Genomic DNA, 26920 nt, shown 5'->3' with positions numbered 1-26920 from the left:
GGTCCCCTGTCCCCCCCAGGGTGACAGTGAGCCCTGAGGTCCTGTGTCCCCCCCCAGGGTGACAGTGAGCTCTGAGGTCCTGTGTCCCCCCCCAGGGTGACAGTGAGCTCTGAGGTCCTGTGTCCCCCCCAGGGTGACAGTGAGCTCTGAGGTCCCCTGTCCTCCCCCAGGGTGACAGTGAGCTCTGAGGTCCCCTGTCCCCCCCCAGGGTGACAGTGAGCTCTGAGGTCCCCTGTCCCCCCCCCCAGGGTGACAGTGAGCTCTGAGGTCCTGTGTCCCCCCCAGGGTGACAGTGAGCTCTGAGGTCCTGTCCCCCCCAGGTGACAGCTGAGGGTCCCTCTGGGACGGAGCAGCACTTTTCCAGGAGGAGACAATCCTGGGCCGAGGCGTGGGCACGTGGGTGCAGCCCGCCCTGGGGGCCGCGGTGACGGCCCAAGGCCCACGGGAGACCCGGGTGGCGCCGCTCTCCTGGCTCAGCCCGGCCCGGCCCCCATGCTGCAGGCTGTGGCAGCGAAGCCGCGTTGGTCCCTGGGTCTCTCCGTCACTCTGCCTTCACAGGACCCGGCAGGGAACTACTAAGTGCTGTGGACGCAGGTTCCGGGACACCGGAAGCAGTCACGGCGGGCAGATCCCGGCCGACTCCGCTCAGATGAGGTCCCCGGAGACGCAGACAGGAAGTTGTGTCCGCCGTGATCGACCCTGTGAGATGCCCGTGGGGTCACCCGGGGGCGGCCTGGAGCAGCTCTGGAGGCCAACAGCTGGCGGGGAGGTTAGGAGGCCCAGGGCAGCCCCAGTGGTCACTTCTCGTCCAGCAGGGACGGGACAGAGACTGTGGAGGCCTGGCCCTGTGACTGAAATGCCTCTCCGCCTGAGCCCCTCCTCCAGGAAGCCCTCCTGGGCTCTCCAGCTCACGCACCCTGCCCGCGGTGCAGATCGGCTCTGGCTGTGTGTTGGTCCCTCTCTCTCTCTCTCTCTCTCGCTCTCGCTCTCTCCCCTCTCTCCTTTCCCTATCTCTCATGTTGGGCACCCTGGGGGCCCTGAGGCTCTGTCCATCCATCAGTGATTAACCCAGCGGAATCCCAAGTTCATTGAGAAATTCCTGTTAGCTGCTGGGTGTCCCCTGGGGAGCTGGCCGGAGCTGACCGGAGCTGGCCGGCCTCTGTCCAGTGTCCCCAGCACACTTGCCAGGCCGGGGGTTCCGCCCGCTCCCCTGGCTGCCAGGCAGCAGGGCTGGGTCGGGCCTGGAGCCGCCTGTCCCTGAGCACGGCCGGCCAGGGGCAGCGGCTCTCACGGCCACTCTTCCCTCCAAGACAGATTCCACTGCCATGGCTGCCGGGGTGTGGGCTCCGCCCCCGAGCCCCTGCCCCATGCTCAGTGTGGTGAGACCCACAGCAGCCAGGACCTCCCGGACACGGACGGCCCTGGGAGCCAGGGGCGGGGTCCCAGGACCCCCCTGCAGATCTGCACTGAGCAGCTGGTGGGAGAGGGGTCCCCCCCGCCTGGGCCCTGGACACCCCCAGGAGCCAGCACCCAGGGTCGCCCTGCTTCTGGTGGGGACGGTGGCGGGGCGCCAGGTCCCAGGCCAGGGTCACACCACCACTGGGACGGCTCCGCGCAGCCCAGGGCGGCCGGACGTGCCGGGCTCCTATGCAGGTTCTGGCCCCCGCTGTGGCCGCGTCCCGGGCCGGCCAGGTCCTAGGGCTCTGGACGTTTGTCCCCATTCTCCCGGCCATGGATCCCAACAGGGGACGATGCATCCGGTCACTTCCCGCCACCTCAGCGCCAAGGTGTAGTGAGAGGCCAGCGGCACGTGGCGTCACCGGAACCACCTACGCCGGCCCCCGACTCCACGGCCGGCACAGTGCCGCGCAGGCCAGGGTCCCCCGTGGGCGCGGGCTCCACAGCCAGGCCAGGCAGCCCCTGATGGACTTCCGCCTCCCTGCACACCCGCCGCTCCCGTGGGGCACTTGGGGGCGTCTGCGGTCCGGCCCAGGCCTGGCTGCTGCGTGCCCTGGGGACTGAACCAGCCCCTTCAAGACGCAATGAGAGCGAGCGTGAGCGAGATGAGGCTGTGGACCGGCCCCTGCTCTGGAGCCGCGGGCGGCCCGGCGCGGGAACACGGGTTCTACTGATCGGTTCGGCACCGCCTGCTTCCCGAATCCCGGGCGATGTCACTCATCAGAGATGCGAGTGACAGGTGACAGTCACGGGAGACGCCCCCTCCCCCACGGCGACACCACCGCGGGGAGAGGAGGGTGCCGGGCCCCTCGCCATCCCACCCGTGACCGCGCCTGGCTGACGCCGCGCGCGAAGCGAAATCCGAGGCTCGCAGTGGCTCCGCCCTGCAGCGCCCCACACGCGTGGCCGAGGGCGCGGGGCGCAGGGGCCGCGCGCGGATCCGCACCCCGCGGCTCGCCGAGGTCCGGAGGAAAAGGCGCCGGGCGCTCGGGGGCCGGCGTTGTCCGCGGTGGCCGGCGGGGACTGCGGCTGCGCAGCTGGGCCCCTCGCCGGCGGGGGCTGCGGGCTTCACCGCGCGGCTGCCGCCCCCGGAGCTGCCCCAGCCTGCGGGGACCGCGCGGGGCCTGGGTACCCTCCCCGCCCCCGCCGCCGCCCGCGCGCGCCCGCGCCGCCCGCCGCCAGGCAGGCGCGCGCTCGCCTCTCGCGGGCCCGGGACGCTCGGCCCGCATGGCCAGGGAGCGGCGGCCGCGGCGGGCCGGGCCCGGGCTGAGGCCGAGCTGAGCCGCGGGGCCCGCGCGGCCCGGCCGGCGCCCACCATGCGGCGGCTGCGGCGCCGCGCGCACCTGGTCCTCTTCTGCCCGTTTGCCAAGGGCTTGCAGGTATGCGGGCGCCCCCTCCCCGCGGCGCGCCCCTCCCCGCCCTGCCTCCGCGCCCCCTCCCCGCCCCTGCGCCCCGCGCGGTACGCCTCCTCCTCTCTGCGCCCCACGCCCTGCGCCTGCTCCCCTCTACGCCCCCTCGCGCCCCCGTCCGCCTGCGCCCCGCGCCCCTCCCCCGCGTGGGCCCCGCAGTGCGCCCGCGCGCCCTCTCCTCGCCGTGCGCGGCCCCGAGCCGAGCTCCCAGCGGCGCCGACCCCCACCCGCCTGCCGGGGAGGGCGGTGTCTAGACCCGGGGATGGGTCCAGCGCGCGGAGACTGGGCCGCGGACCCAAGATCTGGCTGGGGAGAAGGGACCACCCCGCAGTTGCTGCGGTGGCTGTGAGGCCTGGGGGTTGGGTGAGGGGCGAGGGCTGGGCCGGGTGGCAGCCGGTGCCGCCCCTCCCCCGGCCGGGAGACCCCAGGGCCAGGGCCGGCTCCTCCTCTTTGCAATAACGTTCGCTCTTCTACTGCAGCGAGCTGGGCACAGAGAGGCGCCCTAGGACGTGGCCGCCCTGCCCCGGCCTCCCGCAGGCCACGCCAGCCCCCCTGGCCCTTGGGGGGCCCCTGGTCAGAAGTGCCCCCGGCCTCCTGGGAGGTCAGGGCCGTGGTGGGCCTGGGCCAGCCCTGAGGGCGTCCTAGGACGTGGCCGCCCTGCCCTGCCCAGGGTGGCCGGCAGTGCCCAGAGCTGGGCCTCCCTGTGGGGCTGGGTCAGGGAGGGAGCCCCAGCCGCCCCCCGCCCCGCCCCGCCCGTCCTGCATCCATGCAGGCCTGGTCCCAGCCTGGGTTCTGGGTGAGGAGCATGGGCCTTGCGCTGCCCCTGGAGCTCCCCTGCCCGCCCTCCAGGCCCCCCAGGAGTGGCCCCCTGGCCCTGGAGCCCAGGGGTAGGCTCTGGGGGGCGGGGGTCTCCCATTGAGGCGGGGGACCCACCTATGCGCCTGGGTCTGTGGGAGTCAGGGCTGCTCCTGGGGCAGGCCAGCTGGTGGGGGGAGGGGCAGGGGATGCCCAGAGTGAGCTGGCCCTGCGCCCCTCCCCCCACCCGTCTCTGCTTTCCTGTTTTTATTTTTTGGAGCAACCTGGCGGAAACAGATGCGGTGCTGGGGACCGCGGGCCCCAGGCCAGAAGGGTGCCACTTCCCTGCCAGCTGCTTCCCTCTGGCCTGTGAGGCTCCGGCCCCTCGCCTGGCCCTGGGGGGTCCTCCTGGGAGAGGTCGTGTCCAGAGGGGCCCCTGCCCCAGCCTGGAGCTCGCCAGGCTGCCCAGCAACGCCCCAGCTGTCGGGATGGGAGGCCTGGCGCCGTGGCCGGGCTCCCTCCGGGGCTCCTTGTCCCCCGGCTGTGGGTCGGGGTGCCCCAACCCCCTGCGTGGGGTCAGCCGTCTGGAATCCAGGCCCCGCTGTCCCCGGCGGCTTTGCTGGGCAGCTCCGGCACCAGGCCTGCGGTGGGAAGGGGGCGGCGCTCGGCTCTCCCCGGAACTGCACTTGGAACACCGGGGGCGAGGCAGTGGGCGCCCCGGCCAGGAGCTCGGGAACCCCAGGCCCTGCGCCCCCATCTGCAGCCGAGGGTCCCAGGGAAGACCTGGGGACCCCCAGAGCGTCGCCCCTGGGCCCACCCTGCGTCTGCCTCAGTGTAGCAGGTGCACAGGATCCGCCTGCACAATTCTCTCACCTCCCAGACTGAAACCGGGCGCAGGCAGCACCCCCCCGCCCCGCCCGCCGTCTGCGCTGGGCAGCTGTGGGGACCTGGGGCGGGGGGGCCCTTGTGCTCTGCCCGCTGTCTCGTGTGACGTTCCCATGGCTGTGCCCTGCGCCAGACTCAGGAAATGCCTTTTTTTTAAAGACCTATTTATTTATTTATTTGAAAGCAGAGAGGGAGTCTGGTTCACTCCCAAAATGGCCGCACGGCCGGAGCTGAGCCGATCCAGAGCCAGGAGCCAGGAGCCTCTTCCGGGTCCCCGTGTGGGTGCAGGGCCCAAGCACTTGGTCCATCTTCCGCTGCCTCCCCAGGCCACAGCAGAGAGCCGGGGCGGAAGTGGAGCAGCCAGGACTTGAGCCGATGCCTGAATGGGACGCCGGCGCTGCAGGCGGCTGCTTTACCCGCTACGCCCACCCCGGGGTTCCGCCTTTTTAGGGCCGAGTGCTGCTCCGTGGCTCAGAGGGACCCTGCCGCTCCTGCGCCCCCACCCACTGGCTGCTTGGGCTCCTCCGCCCCTGGCTGAGCGCCTGGGGTTGGGGTCCCGGTCCCGTCCTCCGGGCTCAGCCTGCAGTGGGCAGGCCAGGGCCCTGCTGGGATGGGCGTGTGGCACAGCGGCTGAGCTGCCTCTTGGGGCACCCGCTTCTCGTGGCCGAGTGCCGGTTCGAGTCCAGGCCGCTCCACTTCCGCTCCAGCTCCCTGCTCATGCGCACCCTGGGAGGCAGCGGGTGACGGCCCCAGTGCTTGGGCCCCTGCCACCCACACGGAGACCTGGACGGAGCCCCAGGCTCCCCGCTCTGGCCTGGCCCAGCCCTGGCTGTTGTGGGCATTGGGCATCTCTGCCTTTCCAATAAAAACTGGAAACATCCGTGTGTGAAAGGACGCGGCCGGGGCCTGTCTGGGGGAGGACCCCGCCTGCCGGCCACCCCCATGAGAACTGCAGGTGTGTGGGGGGAGCCGGGAGGGGCGCTGGCCCTGAGACCCCCGGTGCTTCCTCATGCACCCCCACCCCTGCAGGGTCGGCTGCCCAGCCTCAGGGTCAAGTGCGCCCTCCTGGTCTGGCTGGGCATCTTCGCGGGCAGCTGGCTGGCCTATGTGCACTACACGTCCTACTCGGAGCTCTGCCGTGGCCACGTGTGCCAGGCCGTCATCGTAAGTGTGCGGCCGCGTGGGGTCATGGGGGCGGGGCCTTCTTCCCAGGCCCCTCCCCCCATCCCCGGGGAGTTGGGCCCAGGGTGCCTGCTCTGGGTGGGGAGGGGAGAGGCTGACGGGGAGGGGGCTGCTGCGGGAGCCCCAGCAAGCACAGGCGGCTGCGGCCCGGCCTGTGTCTGCGGGAGCCCCGGCCTGTGGCTGGGAGGACGGGGGCGGCCTCCAGACACAAGTGGGAGGGAGGTCACTTCTGCCCGGGGCTGGACCAAGGGCCCCGTCCTGAGCTGCCCTCGGGGCTCCCCTGGGGCTGGGTCTTCCAGGCCCTCAGTGGGTGAGGGCAAGTGCTCACATGTGTCCGTGCGTGTGTACATGTGTTCAGGCGTGCCTGCATGTGCTGATGCGTCTGCATAACCACACGTGCACTCGTGTCTGTGCATGTCTGAGCGTGTTTGCGTGTGCTCACGCGTGTCTGGGGAGGCCGTGCAGGCACGGGGTTGGTTCCTGCTCTGCTTTCCCCATGCCCGAGGCTCCCCCTTGGCCTCCCTAATCCCGCTGCTCCAGGGCGGTCCCTGCCCACTGCCCACTGCCGCGGGCCCTGGAGGGAGGGGGCGAGCGGAGGCCAGCGCGCCCGTGTGCACAGGGCTTTCGGAGCAGCTGCCGGAACCCTGGCCTCTGCACAGAGGACACCGTGGCTTCCACTCCCCAGAGGCCACGCCCGACTCTGCTGAGTCCTGGGGGCTCCATCACCACCTGCGCTGGGGGGGGGGGGGGCGTTACTGAGCAGCTGGCCAGGTCCACACACCCGGGGCAGCGGGCAGCGCCAGCACTCACCGTGTCTCAGGTGCCGGCTGCACTCGGCCTGGTGCTGGACACTGGCGCCCACAGACGGGGAGCCAAGGCCGGCTGGTGAGGGGAGGGGGCAGGCTGCACGCACTGCCTGCCTCAGGCTCTGGGCAGGCACTCCCCAGCCTGGCCTGTCCCTGCGGCCTGCAGGGTGTACCGGTGGCAGGTGTACGGCCACAGGTGCGTGGTAGCAGACGCCCCCTCCCGTGTTGACCTGGGCAGCCACATGCGCAGGCCTGCTAGCAGGCGCCCGCGTCCCCTCTTCCCTTGTGAGCGCTGTCAAGGGCAGAGGCCCAGGCAGGGTCCCCAGCCTCCACTCTGTCCCCGTCCTGGTGTGGAGGCCCCCCTGGGGCCCTTCCATGGTTGGGACATCCCAACACCCTGTCCCTTCTTCCAGGCCTGGCGCCCAGCGCCATGGCAACTGGTGGTTCACACCCAGGAATTCACCCTGTGATTCAGGGGCAGCCGGGCCCCCTGTGGGACCTGGGGGTGGGGCACCATGGGACAGCCACCACCCCCAGCCCGTTAATCACAGGAGTGTGCATCTGGCTAATGAGGTGGCCTGGGGAGGGCCTGGCTGGGGGCTGTGTAGCAGCAGTGACTCAAAGCCGGCTCCATGCACGCCAAGGCCTGAGTCGGGGGCCTGGGCCCTCGGCCCTCTCACGGGTGCACCCTGGGGGCCATGGGCCTCTGTGGCAGGGGGCTCCACTGACCGCACGGCTGGGTCTGCCCGTGTGCCCCCGCTCTCCTGCTCACCCCAGGGGCATTGAGATCGTCCAGGGCAGGGGCCTGTGTCGCCAGCGTCCACGTGGGCACCCACTCCAGTCCCGGCTTCTCCTCTTCTGTCCAGCTCCCTTAATGCTGGGGCCCCTGCACCCACCCGGCTGCTGTGGCCATCTGGGGAGTGAACCAGGGGGTGGAAGAGGTCTGTCTCTCCTGTCACTCTCCCTTTCAGATAAACAATGGAGGGGAGGGGGTCATCTGCTGCTTCACTCCCCAGTGGCCGCAATGGCCGCTCAGCCAGGAGCTCCATCTGGGTCCCCCATGAGGGCACGGGGCCCCAGCACTTGGGCTGTCACTGCTGCTCTCCCAGGTGCATTAGCAGGGAGCTGGACAGGAAGAGGAGCAGCCGGGACTTGAACTGGTGCTCACAGGGGATGTTGGCACCGCAGGCCGGGGACCCAACCCAGAGCCACAGCACCGACCCCAGCACCATGAATCTTAATAAAAGCTCGGGGAAAGTGGAATTCAGGTGTAACACGCGGTTTCTGAAGTTGTGGGACTGTGCGTTCACGATGTCCCACTATTCCCACGGACTTTGTGAATGGGGAGGAGACAAGGTGGGGGTCGCTATGTCTGCAGCCCGGGCCACGAGGATAAGCCAGGCAGGGCAGGGGCCTCCGGCTGGGGCTTCCACTCCCAGGCAGAGCTGGGAGGCCACCCCATCCCAAGGCTGTGGCCGCAGGTGCCAGGGAGGGTGAGGTCCTGGCTCTGAGCCCACCTCCCCGCCACCCCCACAGCCTGTCCCGTGCCTTCCAGGTACCCCTGGGCTGTGGCCGGGCCCTGGGCCGGCGGGCAGGGGCTCTGAGGGCGCAGTGTGTGACCCCGCTCTCCTGGCTCCTGCCCCCAGTGTGAGCAGTACCGTAAGGGCATCATCTCGGGCTCCATCTGCCAGGACCTGTGCGAGCTGGGCAAGGTGGAGTGGAGGACCTGCCTCTCCGTGGCCCCGGGCCGGCAGGTAGGGCGGGAGGCCCCGGGCTGGGGGCAGGGCTGAGTGGGGGTCTTGGGCCAGCATGGAGGCCTGGGTGGGCGGCGGGAGGGCCACGCCTGCGGCCTCGCACAGGTGTACAGCGGCCTCTGGCAGGACAAGGAGGTGACCATCAAGTGTGGCATCAAGGAGGCCCTGGACGGCCAGGCCCAGTCGGACGCGGCGCCGCGGCGGGAGCGGGCGCTCTTCGACAAGCCCACCCGCGGCACCTCCATGAAGGAGTTCCGGGACATGACCCTCAGCTTCCTCAAGGTCAGCCGGTGGTCCTGGGGGCGGGGCTCAGGCGCTGAGCGGGTCCGTCAGGAGCAGGGGAGGGTGTGCGGGCCGGGAGCCCGCCTGGTGGGTGCGAGGACGCGTGGGCCGGGCTGAGGGAGGCGCCCACGGCCGCTCTCGGTTCCCACACAGGCGACCCTGGGGGACCTGCCCTCCCTGCCCGCGCTGGTGGGCCAGGTGCTGCTCATGGCCGACTTCAACAAGGACAGCCGCGTGTCCCTGGCCGAGGCCAAGTCCGTGTGGGCCCTGCTGCAGCGCCACGAGTTCCTGCTGCTGCTCTCGCTGCAGGGCAAGGAGCACGCGGCGCGGCTGCTGGGCCACTGCGGGGACCTGTACCTCACCGAGGGCGCCCCCCGCGGCCCCGGGCCCGCCGCCGCCCTGCTGCCCCCCGCCCTGCAACGCTGGCTGGGGCCCGCGTGGCCCTGGCGCGCCAAGATCGCCGTCGGCCTGCTCGAGTTCGTGGAGGAGCTCTTCCACGGCGCCTACGGGACCTTCTACATGTGCGAGACCACGCTGGCCAACGTGGGCTACACGGCCACCTACGACTTCAAGATGGCCGACCTGCAGCACGTGGCGCCCGAGGCGGCCGTGCGCCGCTTCCTGCAGGGCCGGCGCTGCGCGCAGAGCGCGGACTGCACGTACGGGCGCGACTGCAGGGCGCCCTGCGACCGGCTCCTGCGCCAGTGCAAGGGCGACCTCATCCAGCCCAACCTGGCCAAGGTGTGCGCGCTGCTGCGCGACTTCCTGCTGCCCGGCGCGCCCGCCGACCTGCGCGAGGAGCTGGGCCGCCAGCTGCGCGCCTGCAGCACGCTCAGCGGCCTGGCCAGCCAGGTGGAGGCGCACCACGCGCTGGTGCTGCGCCAGCTCAAGGCGCTGCTCTGGGCGCGCATCTCACACACCAAGTACTCCTGAGGGCGGGCCGCGTGCCCGGAACGCGCCGCCCACGAAGCGCTGACGCCCCCCGCCCCGGCCGGGCTGAAGGTGGGCTCCAGGCCAGCGCCGCGGCCCGCCCCAGGGGACAGCACTCGGACACCCGTGCCACCAGGCGCCTTTATTGCGTTCCGCCGAGTCCATCGGCTCCGTCCAACCCCGTGTCCAGGCTCCGGCGTCGCTCGCCGTCCTCCGGCCGCACCTGCGAAGTGGACAGGGCTGGAGGCGGCCGGGCCGCGCCCCCCGTCCCGCCGGGGCCCGCCCCGCTCGTGTCAGGCTGCAAACCATTCTGAGCGCCCACGGTCTCCGGGCACCGAGCGTAGAAACAGCCACTTGCTCTCTGCCCGCGGCCACGCACAGCTCCGCGGCCGCTCCCGCGGCGGTGCCGGGCCAGGCCGAGCCCGCGGGCAGCGCCCCCCGCCCCGCTGCAGGGACGGGATGCCCAGCCCCTCGAGTGGGGGGACACGGCCCAGCCCCCGGGCCCCGAGCCTCACCTGGAGCCGGCGGCAGGCCACGCTCGTCCTCACGGCCCCGGCGCGGGGGCCCATCACGCACTCCGCCGCCAGCCGGCCGCCCCGCCTTCACGTCGGGAGCTTCCCACGCCGCCTTCCTGGGCCGGACAAGTGGAGGTGAGGGCGGCGCGCGCAGCACCGGGCCCGACCCCCACCCCGTCCGGCCCCACGCCGGGACCCCCGCGGTCAGCCGGGGGCGGGGTCCGAGCGGCCGCGCGGGGCCCGGCTGAGACCACGAAGCCCCCGACGCCTCGGCGCCTGCGCGCCGTGTCCGGCTACTAATCATTCGGGCGCTCACGGGCCAGAGCGCCGAGCGTAGACATAGCCGCGTCCTCTCCGCCACCTGCTGACACAGGCGGGGCACGCCAGCCGCGCCTGCAACGCCTCGAGGGGCAGCCGCCCACCGGGACCCCCGCGCCGCGGCCTCACCCGACTTCCGCGCCCTCCCGGGGCGCGCCGCGGCAGCCCCGAGCCCAGCGGGCCAGGCGGGAGGCCAGGCGGCCGGGGCCAGCCCGCAGCCGCGTCCCCTGCCCGCCGCCATGGCCGCCGGAAAGGACGGAACGGCGCCGCGGCGCAGCCTTTATAGCGCGTACGGCGGCCCACGAGGGCCAAGAGACGCCGCCCCGCGCCCGCCGCCGCCGCAGCGCCCTCTAGCGCTGAGCTCCGGCGAGGCACGCGGGGCGATCCGGGCCGCGCTGGCTCTGCCCCCACCGACCCCGGGCTGCGCGCGACCCCGAGCCAGAGTCTGGTTCCCCCGCGGGGGCTCTCAGCGCGCCCGCCCTCGTGGGTCGGTCCCCGCAGAGGCCGTGGCCCCTCTCCTGGCAGCCAGGTGGGGTGGGGGTGTCCCGTCTGCTCTGCCCACCGCTGGGGTTTGTCTCCGCCGAGCTGAGATTTGAACCTGGACCCCAGTTCTGACCCGGGGAATGGCGAGTCTGTTGCAGAGGGACCCCTGCCCTGCCCCAGGGACGACCAAGGTGGGAGGCCTCTCCCTGGAGCCGGTGATAGAGGGGCAGGGGCTTTGCAGAAACAGAAACCCCTCCCCCAGCCCAAGACCCCAGGGACTCCAACTGTGAGTGCTGGGCGTGTCTCAGGGCCTCAAAAAAAAAAATCTGTGCTTGGTGCCGGCGTCCCATAGGGCGTCAGTCCAAGCCCTGGCTGCCCCACTTCCGGTCCAGCTCCCTGCTGATGGCCTGGGAAAGCTGCTTGGGCCCCTGCACCCGCGTGGGAGACCTGGAGGAAGCGCCTGGCTCCTGGCTCCTGGCTGGCCCAGCTCTGGCCAGTGTAGCCCTGTGGGGAGGGAACGAGATGACGCAAGATTCTGTCTTTCCCTCTCTCTGCAACTCTGCCTATAAAATAAAATGCATCTTAAAAAATGTGCTTTATGGGCCGGCGCCGTGGCTCAATAGGCTAATCCTCCACCTTGTGGCGCCGGCACACCGGGTTCTAGTCCCGGTCGGGGCGCCGGATTCTGTCCCGGTTGCCCCTCTTCCAGGCCAGCTCTCTGCTGTGGCCAGGGAGTGCAGTGGAGGATGGCCCAGGTGCTTGGGCCCTGCACCCCATGGGAGACCAGGAAAAGCACCTGGATCCTGGCTCCTGCCATCAGATCAGCGCGGTGCGCCGGCTGCAGCGGCGGCCATTGGAGGGTGAACCAACGGCAAAAGGAAGACCTTTCTCTCTGTCTCTCTCACTATCCACTCTGCCTGTCAAAAAAAAAAAAAAAAAATGTGCTTTATGGCCGGCGCTGTGGCTTACTAGGCTAATCCTCCACCTGCGGCGCCGGCACCCCAGGTTCTAGTCCTGGTCGGGGCGCCGGATTCTTTCCCAGTTGCCCCTCTTCCAGGCCAGCTCTCTGCTGTGGCCCCGGAGTGCAGTGGAGGATGGCCCCAGTGCTTGGGCCCTGCACCCCATGGGAGACCAGGAGAAGCACCTGGCTCCTGCCATCAGATCAGCGCGGTGCGCCGGCCGTAGCGGCCATTTGGGGGGTGAACCAACGGAAGGAAGACCTTTCTCTCTGTCCCTCTTTCTCACTAACTCTGCCTGTCAAATAAAAATGTGCTTTATGATCTGAAAGGCAGAGAGAGGGAGAGAGAGAGACAGAGCGAGGGGGAGAGGGAGAAGGAGAGCGAGCGAGTGAGCATGGGGGGGGAAGGGGAGAGAGAGAGACAGGAAGCCCCCATCTGTGTCCCCCCCCCCCCAGCCTGGGGGAGCGCCTCCTGGTGAGGCCCTGCCCACCACTGCCGTGGTGCTGGCTTTGGCACTGGCACCGGGCTGGCTGCAGCTTGAGAAGGCCCTGCGCCTGCCCTGGCTTCTGGCCATAACCAGAGTGGGGCTTAGCTCTGGCTCTGGCCGTGGGGCTGGCCCCGGCGCTGGTGCAGAGCCGGCTGGAGCCGGTGCCCACGGCTGCTCGCTCTGGCGCTTTACACCTGCGCCGGCTCTGACCGCAGAGACGCCCGCGCTGGCCCTGCCTCTGGCTGCCGAGTGGGCTGCGCTGGCTCCTCCTCTGGACCTGGCGCTGCTGTGCGAGCTCCTAGTAGCCAGGACTGGTGCTGGCGACCCTGCCGGAGCCGGCCCTGGGCAGGTGAGGGCCCTGCTTCGCGGCGGGAGAGCCGGGGCGGCGCCCGCTTCCAGCGCCCGTGCTGGGGGTGCACAGCCGGGGCCACAGCTGCTTTGGGTCCTGGGCTGCGCGGCTCCATCGCTCAGCCGGTGCAGCGGCCGGCACTGGTGCGGCTGCAGGGCTGCAGCTGGTCCTGGTTCTGACCCGGACTCTGCCCCTGGAGCTTTCCCAGAGTTGGGTGTGGCCGGGGTGCGGCCGGAGGCGGTGCTGACGCCGGGTTTCCTTCTGAAGCTGCCGCTGGCTGCATGCGAGTGGCTTTGGAGCGAGCTGGCACAGAGCTGGTGCTGGAGCCGCCACGGAGCCAGCCGGACTCGTGGTGGCGGAGGGGACCCTGGCTCTCGGCTGAGCGCTGGCGCTGGAGCCAGCACTGCACGTGCACCGTGAGAGCTGGTGCAGAAGTCGGCGTGCTCAGTAGCGGGCCGAAGCGCTGGAGAAGGTTCTAGAACGAGCTGGCTCTGCGTGCAGAGGAGGGTAACAGGCGGGTCTCAGGCTGCCCCTGGCGCTGGCGCTGGCGCTGCGGATGGCACTCACTCTGGAGCAGGTTTGGTCGGCATTGAAACTGGTGGGGGCCCCTCCAGAGAAGCCCCTGCCCTGGGCCCCCCAGGTCTCTGCCCAGGCCACGCCCCAGCCTGGCACCTGTCCCCACACGTGACCAGGACCACAAGGGCATTGTCTCGGGCTCCGTCTGCCAGCACCAGCCCTGGGCCCCTCCGAGGACCGCACACCCCCAGCCCGGCCCTCCTCACCCTCAGGCTCGGCCTCAGCCTCCGTGGGCTCCCGGTCCCCCAGCTGGGTCAGGGGCGGGTGAGCACGGAGCGCCAGGGCCCAGCCAGGCGTGTGGGCTGACTCAGGCTGACGGGCGCCCGGGGCAGGACTGTCAGGTGCCCAGAAGCAGGGGGCCCTGGGAGGGGTGGGCAGGCAGCAGAGCCACGGGCTCACGGCCCCTGTGGGTCTGGGCTCCCAGCAGAGAGTACACCCAGCTCCACGTGCAGCCAGGCGGGTGGGAGGCCCTGGTGGGAGCCGGCTGCTGGTGCCTTGGGCCGGGGACCAAGTCTCGGGTGCAGCTCTGAGCCCCGGGCCCCTCCCCCACTGCCCCGGGGGGCCAGTCCTCCCTCCCCAATCTGCTCTCCTGACCTCCGCTGTCTAGGGGGAATCCCACAACTGTGGGAGCCGGGGGCATGGCCAACCCCCAGCCACACCCAGTGTCCTACCGTGGGGGCGGGAGCCTCCTTCATGCTCTGGGTGGGAGCCGCCCCCCATCCCGGGTGGGCATCCCGCGGCCCCTCCTCCACAGAGGTCTCCCCCACTTCCCTGGGGTGGGGTCCGTGAGATTCTTCGCACTGCTGGACACCCTGGGACCCAGACACATCTGGAAGGTGAATGGACGGCGTGGCCGGCTCACTGGTGTAGACCGTGTTCTGGTTTCTCCACCGTTTGCCGCTGTGAGCGAGGCTGCTCGCTCAAGTCCACGTCTGCCGGACACGGGCCTCGGGCGGGGGACCTGCTGGAGCCCGCGGCAGCTGTCTGCGTTTGAAGGATCGCCAGACTGCCGTCAGTGTGTTCTGGGTGTCCCCGTCCCGCAGCGCACGAGGCATCCGACGGCCTCCGTCCTCGCCACCGCCTCTCCTTCCTGTGTCCAGCCAGAGCCGTGCCGGGGCCTCTCCCTGCCGTGTCCCCGCGTGGAGCGGGCGCCGGGTGCTTCTCGGCCACATGGACAACGTCTCTGGGGAGACAGCCGTCTCTCCTTTCCCCAGTATTTGAGATCAGCTCATCTGGGGCCGGCGCTGTGGCACCGGTTCAAGGCCCGGCTGCTCCACTTCCGGTCCAGCTCCCTGCTAATGCACCTGGGAAAGCAGTGGACGATGCCCAAGTGCTTGGGCCCCTGCGCCCACGTGGGAGACCCGGAAGAAGCTCCTGGCTCCTGGCTTTGGATCAGTTCAGTTCTGGCCTTCGGGGCCATTTGGGGAGTGAACCAGCAGATGAAAGACCTCTCTCTCTCTCTCTCTCTCTCTCTCTCGGGAGCCCGGGGCTCCATCTGCGTCTCCCACGTGGGTGCAGGGACCCAGGGCCGTCTTTGCTGCTTTCCCGGGTGCATCAGCAGGGAGCTGGGCCAGGAGCGGAGCAGCCGGGACTCAGACTGGCGCCCAGCATGGACGCTGGCGGCATGGGCGGCAGCTCGGCCTGCGGTGCCCCGGCACCAGCCCCGGCTCCGCCGTGTGTGTTTCTGAAATCCTTGCTTCTTGTGCTGTGACCTCAATGTCTCGTTCATGACTGGCCAACCAGAGGTGTTGGGAGGGTCGCGGCGTGGCCTGTGCGGGGCGCAGAGGGGGCAGCCAGCGTTGGCTGTGGTGCATAATGTATGCACTACACATAATAATGCACACGCACAAACACGCACTACACACACACCACATACATAATGCAGACGCACACAACGCACACATCACAACACACACAACACACACAACCTACACACAACACACACACTGCACATGTACAGCACACCCACGCCACACCACGCTGTACCAGTGTACGCACTACATACAACACACACGAGTGCACCACACGGCCCACAAGAGAACGCGAATGGGTCACAGCTGAAGGCGAGAAACAGAGCGACGGGGTCCTTAGAGGCAGCACAGGAGGAACCCGGCCCCCGACCTCGACAGTCTCTGCACACGCCTGAGGCCTCGTCCCAGACCACGGCCACCGCCCGGCACAGGGCCCGGGCACGCTCGGCGGGAGCTGCTGGTGGCCACTGGGAACTTGTGCCGGAGAAAGCGCCGGGGCTGAGTGTGTGTCCATGTGCATGGCTGTGTGTGCATCTGTGTCTCTGCACGTCTGTGTGTCCACGTGCACGTGGCTGTGCATGTCCGTGTACCGTGTGCGTGTCCACATGGCTGTGCGTGTCCGTGTACCTGTGTGTGTGTCCACGTGGCTGTGCGTGTCCGTGTACCGTGTGTGTGTCCACGTGGCTGTGCGTGTCCGTGTACCTGTGTGCGTGTCCACGTGGCTGTGCGTGTCTCTGGGGGGGGCAGAGGGCTGGGCCTGCCTGGACATGGGCTGGGCAGCTCGGCTGCAGCCGTCTCTCTCCACGGGGACAGGAAGTGGAGCCCCTGCCCCCTTTCTCCCAAAACCGCTTCTGGCGCGGGGCGGCCGGGAGGGAGCGCAGGCGGCCAGGCCCCGCCCTCCACGCCCCTCACGGGCTCCGCATCTCCTCGTGGTTCTTGGGCACAGCCATGAACCTCAGCTTCTTCATGACCGAGGGCCAGCCCAGCAGCCGCTGGTCCCACAGGTACTCGGGGGACAGCACCTTGGTGGGCTTGTGGTACAGCAGGTACCTGTTCAGGTGGCTCTCGTCATGCCACACGGCCTCGATGCCGTTGGCCTCGTCCAGCACCGTGGCCTGGTGACAGGCGCTGGCCAGCCGCTGCACCTCGGCCACCGAGCCCCCGAACAAGGCCCCCATGTAGTAGAAGTCGCCCTCGTCCGGGGGGATGTACGCCTGGGAGCGCGGCCGCCGCTCGTAGGCGAAGGCCCGGCGGTCGGCTCTGTAGAAGCCGGGGTGCAGGGTGCCGAACAGCGGGCTGAGGATCTCCACGCCCACGCGGTCCCGGAACTTCATGTCCACGTCGGCGCACACCAGGTAGTCCACCTCGCGGCGGAAGCGCTGCTCCGAGAAGCGGCTGATCACCTCCATGCGGTGCATGGACACGTCCTGCCAGCGCGCGTGGCTGCGCACGGCCAGCACCGCCAGCCGCCGGCCCTCCCGCAGCAGCACGTGGGGCACGTCGGCCGGCCGGTCGGTGAAGACGTAGTAGGTGACGCGGTGGCCCACCATGAAGTGCTGCTCCGCCGTCTCCAGGAACAGCCGCAGGAAAGCCACGTACCTGCAGGGAGGCGACGGCAGGCGGGAGCGGGGTCACACCCACCCAGGAGGCCATGGGGAGCGGGGTCACCCCTGCCCCAGGAGGCCACAGGGAGCGGGGTCACACCCACCCAGGAGGCCACAGGGAGTGAGGTCACCCCTGCCCCAGGAGGCCACAGGGAGCAGGGTCACACCTGCCCAGGAGGCCACAGGGAGCAGGGTCACACTCGTCCAGGAGGCCACAGAGAGCGGGGTCACACCCGTCCGGGAGGCCACAGGGAGCGGGGTCACACCCACCCCAGGAGGCCACAGGGAGCAGGGTCACACCCACCCAGGAGGCCACAGGGAGCAGGGTCACACCCGTCCAGGAGGCCACAGGGAGTGGGGTCACACCCACCCAGGAGGCCACAGGGAGCAGGGTCACACCCGTCCAGGAGGCCACAGGGAGTGGGGTCACACCCACCCCAGGAGGCCACAGGGAGTGGGGTCACACCCACCCCAGGAGGCCACGAGAAGCGGGGTCACCCCTGCCCCAGGAGGCCACAGGGAGCGGGGTCACACCCACCCCAGGAGGCCACGGGCTGCCTGGCCCTGGGGACACAGGACCTCCTAGGCTGCAAGCAGCACACGCCACCCTGTCCTGCACTGTCCCAGGGGTGTCCAGGCTGCGCCCCACTTAACCTCTCCTCCAGGTTGGGGAGGGGCCCCCAGCTGGGGGCAGGGAGCTGCGGCACAGCGGGTGTGTTCACGGCAGCTCAGATGGGCGGGCAGGTTAGACTCCCCCCAGGGCAGCTCTGATGGGTGGGGCAGGTTAGACTCCCCCCCCAGGGCAGCTCTGACGGGTGGGGCAGGTTAGACCCCCCCCCCCCCCCCCCCGCACCTGAGCCCTCCTGCTGGATCCACTGCGCCGGCCCTGGGGCGACAGTGTCCACTGCCCACAGAGAGCAAACCACCGCCCAGGCGAGTCCTGGGTGCAAGGCGGGCGTGGAGGCCGAGGTGTCCCCCCCCCCCCCCACTCACTTCTTAACGGCAAACACGGTCAGTCCCACGGTCACGTTCTGCAGCCGGAACTGCTCGTCCAGGATCTCGGGGCTGAAGGTCCCCTCCCACACGATGGGAGCCAGCCAGGGGGTCAGCACGAGGACATCGCTCCGTCTGCACAGGGACAGCCACGTGGCAACGTGGGGCCGGCAGGAGGGTGGGCAACACAGCCGCCCCCACCCGGGACCCCGACTCGGCCTCCGCCCCCAGGGCCGCCCCTTCCGGAGGACTCGGCAGGACACCAAGCCGAGGACACCCAGACTCCAGCCAGCGGCTCGCGGCCGGCTCAGCCCGCCCCAGCCCCGCTGCCCACTCGGGACCAGGAGGCCCCTCCCACTGTAGGAAGACCCCCCCCACAGCCCCCAGGCCCCAGGGGGATGAGGACAGCAGGGGCCGGGCCAGGGCCAGAGAACAGGACAGGAGCACTGTGGCCGAGCCTGGAGGCCCCGCAGAGGACGGGAGAGGGAACGCCCCCCCTGCCCCGCCCAGGACCAGTGCCCGCCCTTGCCCGACCCCAGGACACGCCCGGAACTCACGAGGGAGTCAGCACCTTCGGCTGGGGGTACAGCATCCTGCAGGACACAGCGCGTGGTGAGTGCCGGGAGGGGCGGGGCGCGGGGGCGTGCACAGCACGGCCCACACACGCTGCCTGAGCCCACGCGGTGCCTGTCGGCCACCATCGGGGACCCCGGGAAGGACAGGCTCAGTGAGCTGGGAGAGGACCGGGCCCCGCAGGCTGCAGGGAGGCCCACGGGGTCCCTGTGAGTCCGTGTGGTCAGGGAGGGGCTGGACATGGCCCAGGGAGGGGCAGCAGAGGCGCGGACCACGGCCAGCTCAGCGGTCACAGGAGCTGCTCTGACGGCCCCCACCTGAACCCCGCGGGCCCCCCCAAAGGCAGATGTGGAGGGAGAGGTCCACGGGGTCGGGCCTGCTGGGAAGATGAAGATTCAGGAAGCCCCACAGTGACCAGGGAGCGGCCAGGCAGATGACCCCCCCCCCTGCCAGGACTCTGGTCTGTGGCAGGTGCAGGGGGGGTTCCACAGATAAATACAGATAAGCCCAGAGCCAGGGGAGGGGCAGGCCCTGCCCCCACTGCAAGCTACACCCCACTTAGGCCCACCCACATCTAAACCCCACCCACGTTGAAGCCCCACCCCCACTGCAGTCCGCCCACACTGCGGCCCCGCCCCGGGCCCCACACCCTGGCCAGGGCTCCCCGTGCTGCTGGCCGCCGCCTCAGAAAGCTCAGGACCCGCAGCAGGGCAGACCCGCAGGCTGCACTCGGCCGCCCAGACGCGCGGGACGGACGAGGGCGAGGTCAGAGCAGAGCCGGGAAGGGGCCGCGGGATTCCAGGCCGAGGGCAGATGCGCAGCTGGGGGACGGCACGAGGCCACCGTACCTGGACAAGGCCACCACGGGCCGGCCGTCGGGGTCCCCAACTGCCACGCTGCAGAAGGAGAGCACAGGAGACGGGGTTGGCACCGGGAGCAGAGGCCGGGCCCACGTGCACAGAACCTGGGCCCGGGGGACAGCGCAGGGCGGGGCTGCAGCGGGGTCTGAGCGGTCACAGCGGGCGTCCTGGGGTGTCGGGCCTGGCACTGTGTCCCGGTGTCCCTGTCCCGTCAGACACTGCTCACTAAGCACTGCCCAGCAGGGGCCACTCAAGGGCTCCAGGGAGGCCGAGTCAGGGCCGCAGGGCACAGGGAGGTTGCGGCTGGAGCCAGAGCCGAGGGCAGCAGTCCCTGGGCCCCTCCAAGCCGTGGAGGGGCCGGGGCTGCTCTGGGCAGAGCCTGGAGGGGAGGGGCGGGGGAGCCCAGGGAGCAGCGACCAGGCCTGAGGCCGGCACCCCCCCCACTCACCCACACTCACCCAGGCCCGACTCCCAGGCCTCCTGGCATCGGGCGTCTGGAGCTCAGGAACCCGTAGCTGCGGGAAGGGGGGAGGGGGTCAGGACGCAGAGCCCAGCCCCCCGTCCCCCTCCTGCACACAGCACAGAGCCTCCTGGGAGGCTGCCAGGTCCCGGCCCAGCCCAGGCGGCCGCAAGGTGGGCTGGGGCTGTGTGGGGGCCCGTGGCAGCTGCAGGGTCCCCCCGCCGGGTGTGTGCAGCCTGAGGCCACGCCAGCACCTCTCCTCCCTGTGCGGCACACGCCCCAGGAGCCCTGGCCGGACCTCACTCTGGGGTTCCAGGAGCCTCTGGAAGCAGCTCACGGCCTGGCCTGACTCGGCTTCCCCTCCCGGCCCTGGAGGACGGAGTGCCCTCCCCACGCCCCCTCTGTGCCCGGGACGGAGTGCCCTCCCAGCGGCCCCTCTGTGCCCTGGACAGAGTGCCCTCCCAGCGTCCCCTCTGTGCCCGGGACGGAGTGCCCTCCCCACGCCCCCTCTGTGCCCGGGACGGAGTGCCCTCCCCACGTCCCCTCTGTGCCCTGGACGGAGTGCCCTCCCCACGTCCCCTCTGTGCCCGGGACGGAGTGCCCTCCCCACGTCCCCCCTGTGCCCGGGACGGAGTGCCCTCCCCACGTCCCCCCTGTGCCCGGGACGGAGTGCCCTCCCCACGTCCCCCCTGTGCCCGGGTCGGAGTGCCCTCCCCACGTCCCCCCTGTGCCCGGGACGGAGTGCCCTCCCCACGTCCCCCCTGTGCCCGGGACGGAGTGCCCTCCCCACGTCCCCCCTGTGCCCGGGACGGAGTGCCCTCCCCACGTCCCCCCTGTGCCCGGGACGGAGTGCCCTCCCCACGTCCCCCCTGTGCCCGGGACGGAGTGCCCTCCCCACGTCCCCCCTGTGCCCGGGACGGAGTGCCCTCCCCACGTCCCCCCTGTGCCCGGGACGGAGTGCCCTCCCCACGTCCCCCCTGTGCCCGGGACGGAGTGCCCTCCCCACGTCCCCCCTGTGCCCGGGACGGAGTGCCCTCCCCACGTCCCCCCTGTGCCCGGGACGGAGTGCCCTCCCCACGTCCCCCCTGTGCCCGGGACGGAGTGCCCTCCCCACGTCCCCCCTGTGCCCGGGACGGAGTGCCCTCCCCACGTCCCCCCTGTGCCCGGGACGGAGTGCCCTCCCCACGTCCCCCCTGTGCCCGGGACGGAGTGCCCTCCCCACGTCCCCCCTGTGCCCGGGACGGAGTGCCCTCCCCACGTCCCCCCTGTGCCCGGGACGGAGTGCCCTCCCCACGTCCCCCCTGTGCCCGGGACGGAGTGCCCTCCCCACGTCCCCCCTGTGCCCGGGACGGAGTGCCCTCCCCACGTCCCCCCTGTGCCCGGGACGGAGTGCCCTCCCCACGTCCCCCCTGTGCCCGGGACGGAGTGCCCTCCCCACGTCCCCCCTGTGCCCGGGACGGAGTGCCCTCCCCACGTCCCCCCGTGCCCGGGACGGAGTGCCCTCCCCACGTCCCCTCTGTGCTCAGCAGAAGGGAAGGGTGGGGTGGAGCTTGAGTGACAGCCATCGCCGCCCCTCCCCACTGCTGCAGTGCTGGGGTGGGTGGCTGGGGGTGCCCCCGTGTCTAAGGCTGCCCCTCCCCCCGCCTCGCCCAGCACCGCAGGTTTCTTACCCAAAGAAGACCAGGAGGAGAAGGAGCCCAAGGAGCAGGGGCTGCAGGGGGCAGCGTTTTCCTGGAAAACAGCAGGGGGCGGCGATGAGCCCTCCCCCACCTGCCACCGCACCTGTTCCCTGTGCCTCACACAGCGGTGCCCCCAGCAGGCGGCGGGGGACCCCAGCCCGGCCCCATGTCTCCCGCCCCGGCCCAGCCCCAGCTCCACGCCGCTCCCCTCCCACTGCGCCGAGGGGGGCGCCGTCTGTCCCCCAGCTCCGTGCCCGGGGCTCCTCCGGCCTCTCCAGGGCTCCGGGCCCTGCCCCCGCTCGCCTGCCCTGGGCCCTGGGCCGTCCTCAGCTCACTGCTGGGCTGGGGGGGTCGCCTGCTCACAGGGTGGAGGTCGCTGTGCCTGAGAGGCTGCTGTCCCCAGGTGGGCCCCTTCCTAGGGACTGGGCGCTCCTGTCTCAGCGCCTGAGTCCTGTGCCCTCGGAGCCCAGGAGCAGGGAGGTGGGCGCCCGCGGCGGTGTGCACCTCCCCCGTCTGCAGGGCGGGAGACACTGGCTGTGGGAAATCTTATTGTTTTTTTTTTTTTTTTTTTTTTTTTTTTTTTTTTTTTGACAGGCAGAGTGGACAGTGAGAGAGAGAGACAGAGAGAAAGGTCTTCCTTTGCCGTTGGTTCACCCTCCAATGGCCGCCGCGGCTGGCGCGCTGCGGCCGGTGCACCGCGCTGATCCGATGGCAGGAGCCAGGAGCCAGGTGCTTTCCCCGGTCTCCCATGGGGTGCAGGGCCCAAGCACCTGGGCCATCCTCCACTGCACTCCCTGGCCACAGCAGAGGGCTGGCCTGGAAGAGGGGCAACCGGGACAGAATCTGGCGCCCCGACCGGGACCAGAACCCGGTGTGCCGGCACCGCTAGGCGGAGGATTAGCCTAGTGAGCCGCGGCGCCGGCCTGGTTTTCTTTAAAATATTTATTTATTTATTTATTTGAGAGGCAGAGCTAATGAGAGGGAGGGAGGGAGAGAGAGAGAGGGAGAGGGAGAGACAGAGAGAGAGAGGGAGAGAGAGAGACAGAGAGAGGGAGAGACAGAGAGAGAGGGAGGGAGAGAGGGACAAAGGGAGAGAGAGAGAGGGAGAGAGAGAGAGAGAGAGAGGGAGAGACAGAGAGAGAGAGAGAAAGAGAGAGAGGGGGAGACAGACTCCCCAAACGGCCACAATGACCAGGGCTGGGTCAAGTTGAAGCCAGGAGCTTCATCTGGGTCTCCCACATGGGCGCAGGGCCCAAGCACTGGGGCATCTTCCACCGCTTTCCCAGGCCACAGCAGGGAGCTGGATGGGAAGAGGAGCAGCCGGGACTCGAACCTGCGCCCGTGTGGGATGCCGGCATCACAGCCTCACCACAGGGCTGGCTGTTTTTCTTTTAGGTCTCAGGTTTTAGCTGTCAGCTGCAGGCAGTGTGCCGCTCTGGGGGCTGTGTGGACGGCGGGGCAGGGGGCTGTGTGGACGGCGGGGCAGGGGGTGGTGTGGACGGCCGGGCAGGGGGACTGTGGGAAATCCCTGCCCCTTCAGTTTCCTGTGGAGCCAGATCTGCCCTAAAGGTCAGGTCTGCGAGCCACAGGCTCTGTGATACGGTGTTGAGCCTCACTGGGGGGTGAGGGAGCAGTGACGTGGGGGAGGGGGGCCGCAGGCCGGGGGACGCCCGGGCAGCTGGCAGGTGTGGTGTAGACTGCACGGGCGCTTAGGAGGACAGTGGGCTCTGCCTACCCCGTCACCCAGGCGTGTGAGAAAGAAAAGTGGGCACGAGTGCAGCTCTGCCGGCTGACCCGGCCGTCCAGGGGGCCGGCGGCAGGGGGACAGGGCACTGCCCTCCCAGCAGGATGTCTTGGCCAAGGGTCCGCCCCCTGCCCTAACTCGGCCATGGCCGCGTCCTGCCTTCCACCGCCTCCTTCCCTTCGCAGACCCAGCCCCACACAGCAGCCCCCAGACCCCCGGGCTCTGCCCACTCTGCTGGCCAGGCCGTCTCTGAGCCTCCGGCTGGAGCAGCTGTTGAGACGGTCAGACACCGCGGAGGGCACAGCAGCCCAGCTCCGGGGCCCACGCCGCTCCCGCTCACCTCGGCCGTCCATGGCTGCTCGGGGCCCTGCTGGCCGGAAATCCGGAGGTGGAGGCCGCGATGCGAGGCGGAGGTCGGCCCAGCCGGCGCTCGGACTTGGAGCCAGATCCACCTGCAGGAAGAAGCTGGCTCCTTCCCCACCTGTGCCTCCAGGGCGTGTTTCTGATTTGTCCAGGACTGGCTGGGCAGCCGGCCAGGTCCACAGCCAGGACAGGAACGCAGCAGCCCAGCAGTGCCCGGGCCGGGGCATTCGGGCTCACGGAGCCTTAAGCGTATGCCGGCTTGTCTCCCGGACGCTACGCAGAACACTGACACGTACGTCAACTGTGACAGCCAGCGACGCTCCCCAGGGCCCCGGTCCTGTCTTCATCCCTTACCGAGGTGGTCCAAAAACATACGGCTCTGCCTGTAACCGCCCGGCCGGGGCCCTGCATCGCCACGCCCGGTCGCTGGCCTGTCGGCACCCGATAGCCGACACAAACTCGACCGACCACTAGGAGAAGGCCCCCAACCCCTGGAGGGAGCTCCTGGATGTGGCCTTTAGGGGTCTAAGAGCTGGAAAACGGGACAGGAAAACTAAATTGAACACGCTGGCCTCGGCCTTCCGGAACCAGCACCCCAGCACCCAAAACAAGGCCCCTGCTGGCCCTGCCTCCACGGCAGCCAGGCCGGGCACCGGGCACGAGGTTGCCCCTAGGGGAGGCCGCCGGCCAGGCCAGTGGGGCTGTCCCGGAGCCACCTCGACTCCTCGGGGCACGGCGGTTCCGATGAGGGGCCGGGTTCTTCCACCCTGGGCGGGGTTCCTGACTCAGGGAGAGGGCTCCGGGGCGTTGGGACGGGGGGCGCCCAGCTCCCTTCTTTTGCGCTGGACACGGGGCCTCTTTCTCTCTGTGGGCAGCATCCTCAGGCCGCACTCTGGACCCTGACACCTCTGCCAAAGTGGTCTCGGGCCTCCTCATCAAAGCAAGAGTCGCCCGACTCCTCCCCTGCGCCTCGCTCCGGGCAGGGTCCTTGTGATGCCACAATGCCCCACGCCCCTTCTTCAAAGTAAAAGTCTCACTCCACTGGAGCGGGCCTGGGCTCGAAACCAGCGAAACAAGGGGTGGGCCCTGCACGGGGGGAGCGGGCCCCCTCCTCGGGCCTGTCACGGTGGCCCTATGGTCCTGCAGTTTGGACCAGGCCTGTTTAATCTGTTCCAACATCAACGCTGTCTCTCAAGCCCGTGTTGAGGCCAGGCTGCCCCAGCAGCTGGCTCAGGGCTCCCAGCTCCTTCCCCGGGGGCCCCGCTGCCCCTGAGGCCCCTCCCAGCAGGAAGCAGCCACGTGGAGTCCAGCGTCTGCAATTGAGGGCAGTACAGCTCCCAAGAGGCCACCTGCCCCGCTCCACCTCCCCCGGCTGGCACGGGGCAAGAGGAACGCTCCCGGCCTCCAGCAACCTCTGCTCCGAGGTCTCTGGGTGAGACCCTCCGCTGCAGGGCTGAGAGCGACGGCGTCTCTCGACAGGAAACCCCCGAGAGCGGCCACGAGCGTGCCCGTTTATCAGCCACCAGGCACAGACTTCAACAGGGGAGTGGGAAGCCTGGGGTGGCAACAGCAGTTCTACGGAGAAGAAGGGGCAGCTGCCGAACCCCCACCAACCGGCTGAGAGGCCACCCAGGTCACGGAGGCCCTGGGCGCCTTTGTGCAACCGGCCGCATGCGGTGGCGCAGTGCGTATCACCACCTCCCGAGGTGGCAGCATCCCGTCTGGGCGCTGGTTCGAGTCCCGGCTGCTGCACTTCGGATCCAGCTCTCTGCTGTGGCCTGGGAAAGCAGTGGAGGATGGCCCGAGTGCTTGGGCCCCTGCACCCGCGTGGGAGACCTGGAGGAAGCTCCTGGCTCTTGATCAGCCCAGCCCTGGCTGTTGTGGTCATCTGGGGAGTGAACCAGTGGATGGAAGAGCCCCCCCCCCCCCCGCCTTTGCCTCTGCCTCTCTGTAACTCTGCCTTTCAAATGTATAAATAAAATCTTTGACGCCGGTGCCGTGGCTCACTAGGCTAATCCTCCGCCTGCGGCGCTGGCACACCGGGTTCTAGTCCCGGTCAGGGCGCCGGATTCTGTCCTGGTTGCTCCTCTTCCAGGCCAGCTCTCTGCTGTGGCCCGGGAGTGCAGTGGAGGATGGCCCAAGTGCTTGGGCCCTGCACCCCATGGGAGACCAGGAGAAGCACCTGGCTCCTGATCAGCGCGGTGCGCCGGCTGAAGCACGCTGGCCTCAGTGGCCACTGGGGGGTGAACCAATGGAAAAGGAAGACCTTTCTCTCTCTCTCTCTCCACTGTCTACTCTGCCTGTCAAAAAAGAAAATCTTTGAAAAAACAAAAGCTGACGCGATCCCCCCGGAACACCTGGGAGGCCCCTCTGCCGGGGGCTCTCGGGCACCGCAGCTCCTCCTGCAGCCAGCAGCCCGACAGTGTCCACGCCCCAGGGCCACCGGCTGCCCACGGGGTCTCCCAGCGAGGTCGCAGCCAGGAAGGAGCCCGCCAAGGCCGTTCCCTGCGACCTGGCCGTCCTGCCTCCCCACTCAGGACCCGGGGTCACTGTGACGAGTGACTTGTCCCCAGCACCTCATCTACACGTGGGGGCCCACACTCCGCCAAGGCTCACGTGGGCTGGCGGATTTTAGCAGGCCTCTGGAGACAGGGGGACCCCGAGGTGAAGACCATGGCCACCTCCCTGCAGGTCAGGAGCCCAGTGCCCGCACCGAGCAGGCGCTCAGGGGCCCTGCCCAGCTTCCCCACGCACAGCCGGTCTCCACTGGACACCGCGTGGGCGGGCGGCTGGGTCCCGGCCCTGCCCACCTCTCCTGCGCCGTGGACATCACTCCCTGCGGCATCCCTGGGCCATGTGCCGTGGGCTTCTCCCACCAGAGTCCTGTCCGTGGGCGCAGGGGCAGGTGCTGTCGCCACTCTGGTCGCCTTGGTGGATGGTGCCGCGGCTCACCAGGCGCCGAGTGTTGGTGGAGATGGTGGGGCAGGTTCTTGTCTGCACGCAAGAAAGAATTCGGCGTGAGACAGGAGCTGTGGTGAGCAAGGCGGCAGGCCTAATGGGGGTGGGGCTCTCAGAACGGATGGGACAGAATCGGAGAGAGTGCGAGCGCCTGGTCACCCGAGCTGGGGACAGCGAGGTCACATGGTGAAATGGAGACAATGCACCTGGCCGGCCGGGCGGGCGGCTCAGCGGAGTGGAGAGCTGGGCGGAGTCTGTGTTCAGACTGGGGTCCACACGGGGTCCAGTGGGGCTGGTAAGGGCAGGGGTCCACAGGGTTCAGTGGGGCTGGTAAGGACGGGGTCCACACGGGGTCCAGTGGGGCTGGTAAGGGCAGGGGTCCACACGGGGTTCAGTGGGGCTGGTAAGGACGGGGTCCACACGGGGTCCAGTGGGGCTGGTAAGGACGGAGTCCACACGGGGTCCAGTGGGGCTGGTAAGGGCAGGGGTCCACACGGGATCCAGTGGGGCTGGTAAGGACGGGGTCCACACGGGATCCAGTGGGGCTGGTAAGGACGGGGTCCACACGGGATCCAGTGGGGCTGGTAAGGACGGGGTCCACACGGGATCCAGTGGGGCTGGTAAGGACGGGGTCCACACGGGATCCAGTGGGGCTGGTAAGGACGGGGTCCACACGGGGTTAGTGGGGCTGGTAAGGACGGGGTCCACACGGGGTCCAGTGGGGCTGGTAAGGGCAGGGGTCCAGCC

General features: G+C 69.8%; 2 protein-coding genes and 2 non-coding genes across 7 annotated transcripts; 1 reads left to right on the top strand and 3 right to left on the bottom strand.

Moving 5' to 3' along the window:
- Positions 1–1801: 1801 nt before the first annotated feature.
- DIPK1B (divergent protein kinase domain 1B) lies at positions 1802–11766 on the top strand. The gene is made up of 5 exons (XM_051841056.3): positions 1802–2837; positions 5577–5711; positions 8182–8289; positions 8395–8571; positions 8725–11766. Exons 1-5 carry the CDS (start codon positions 2775–2777, stop codon positions 9502–9504), a joined length of 1263 nt encoding a protein of 420 aa, XP_051697016.1. The 5' UTR covers positions 1802–2774; the 3' UTR covers positions 9505–11766.
- LOC138843140 (histo-blood group ABO system transferase 2) lies at positions 9629–25225 on the bottom strand. 4 transcript variants are annotated; one of them, XM_089322678.1, is made up of 10 exons: positions 23193–25225; positions 21100–21160; positions 19428–19484; positions 18958–19005; positions 18094–18129; positions 17537–17671; positions 15642–16538; positions 10464–15566; positions 10017–10132; positions 9629–9724 (listed from the first exon to the last, which is right to left on the bottom strand). In XM_089322678.1, the coding sequence occupies exons 1-7, from the start codon at positions 23440–23442 to the stop codon at positions 15848–15850; spliced, it is 1278 nt and encodes a 425-aa protein (XP_089178804.1). In that variant the 5' UTR covers positions 23443–25225; the 3' UTR covers positions 9629–9724; positions 10017–10132; positions 10464–15566; positions 15642–15847. The 4 variants fall into 4 exon arrangements, with proteins under 4 accessions (XP_089178804.1, XP_089178803.1, XP_089178807.1 ...); XM_089322677.1 differs by having other exon boundaries at positions 10464–16538; XM_089322681.1 differs by having other exon boundaries at positions 10017–10128; positions 10464–16538.
- LOC127489496 (small nucleolar RNA SNORA17) lies at positions 9791–9917 on the bottom strand. The gene has a single exon (XR_007917414.1). It is a non-coding gene; the product is annotated as a small nucleolar RNA SNORA17 (small nucleolar RNA).
- Positions 10301–10431, bottom strand: LOC127489495 (small nucleolar RNA SNORA17). Its single transcript, XR_007917413.1, has one exon. It is a non-coding gene; the product is annotated as a small nucleolar RNA SNORA17 (small nucleolar RNA).
- Positions 25226–26920: the final 1695 nt, after the last annotated feature.

Source organism: Oryctolagus cuniculus, chromosome 1 (assembly GCF_051225735.1).
Source record: "Oryctolagus cuniculus isolate XC-2025 breed Fujian yellow rabbit chromosome 1, ASM5122573v1, whole genome shotgun sequence".
Lineage (NCBI taxonomy): Eukaryota > Metazoa > Chordata > Mammalia > Lagomorpha > Leporidae > Oryctolagus > Oryctolagus cuniculus.
The sequence above is the reverse complement of the archived record's forward strand: the minus strand, read 5'-3'. Positions and strand labels throughout refer to the sequence as shown.

What these genes read in the sequence shown, in the direction of transcription:
- DIPK1B (XM_051841056.3), top strand. Translation starts at nt 2,775, where the DNA reads ATGCGGCGGCTGCGGCGCCGCGCGCACCTGGTCCTCTTCTGCCCGTTT. An exon ending in CGTTTGCCAAGGGCTTGCAG is followed by an intron (nt 2,838 to 5,576) that starts GTATGCGGGCGC and finishes CCACCCCTGCAG; the next exon opens with GGTCGGCTGCCCAGCCTCAG. An exon ending in ACGTGTGCCAGGCCGTCATC is followed by an intron (nt 5,712 to 8,181) that starts GTAAGTGTGCGG and finishes TCCTGCCCCCAG; the next exon opens with TGTGAGCAGTACCGTAAGGG.
- LOC138843140 (XM_089322677.1), bottom strand. Translation starts at nt 23,442, where the DNA reads ATGCCCCGGCCCGGGCACTGCTGGGCTGCTGCGTTCCTGTCCTGGCTG. An exon ending in CTCCTCCTGGTCTTCTTTGG is followed by an intron (nt 19,485 to 21,099) that starts GTAAGAAACCTG and finishes CCCTTCCCGCAG; the next exon opens with CTACGGGTTCCTGAGCTCCA. An exon ending in GGCCTGGGAGTCGGGCCTGG is followed by an intron (nt 19,006 to 19,427) that starts GTGAGTGTGGGT and finishes CTCCTTCTGCAG; the next exon opens with CGTGGCAGTTGGGGACCCCG.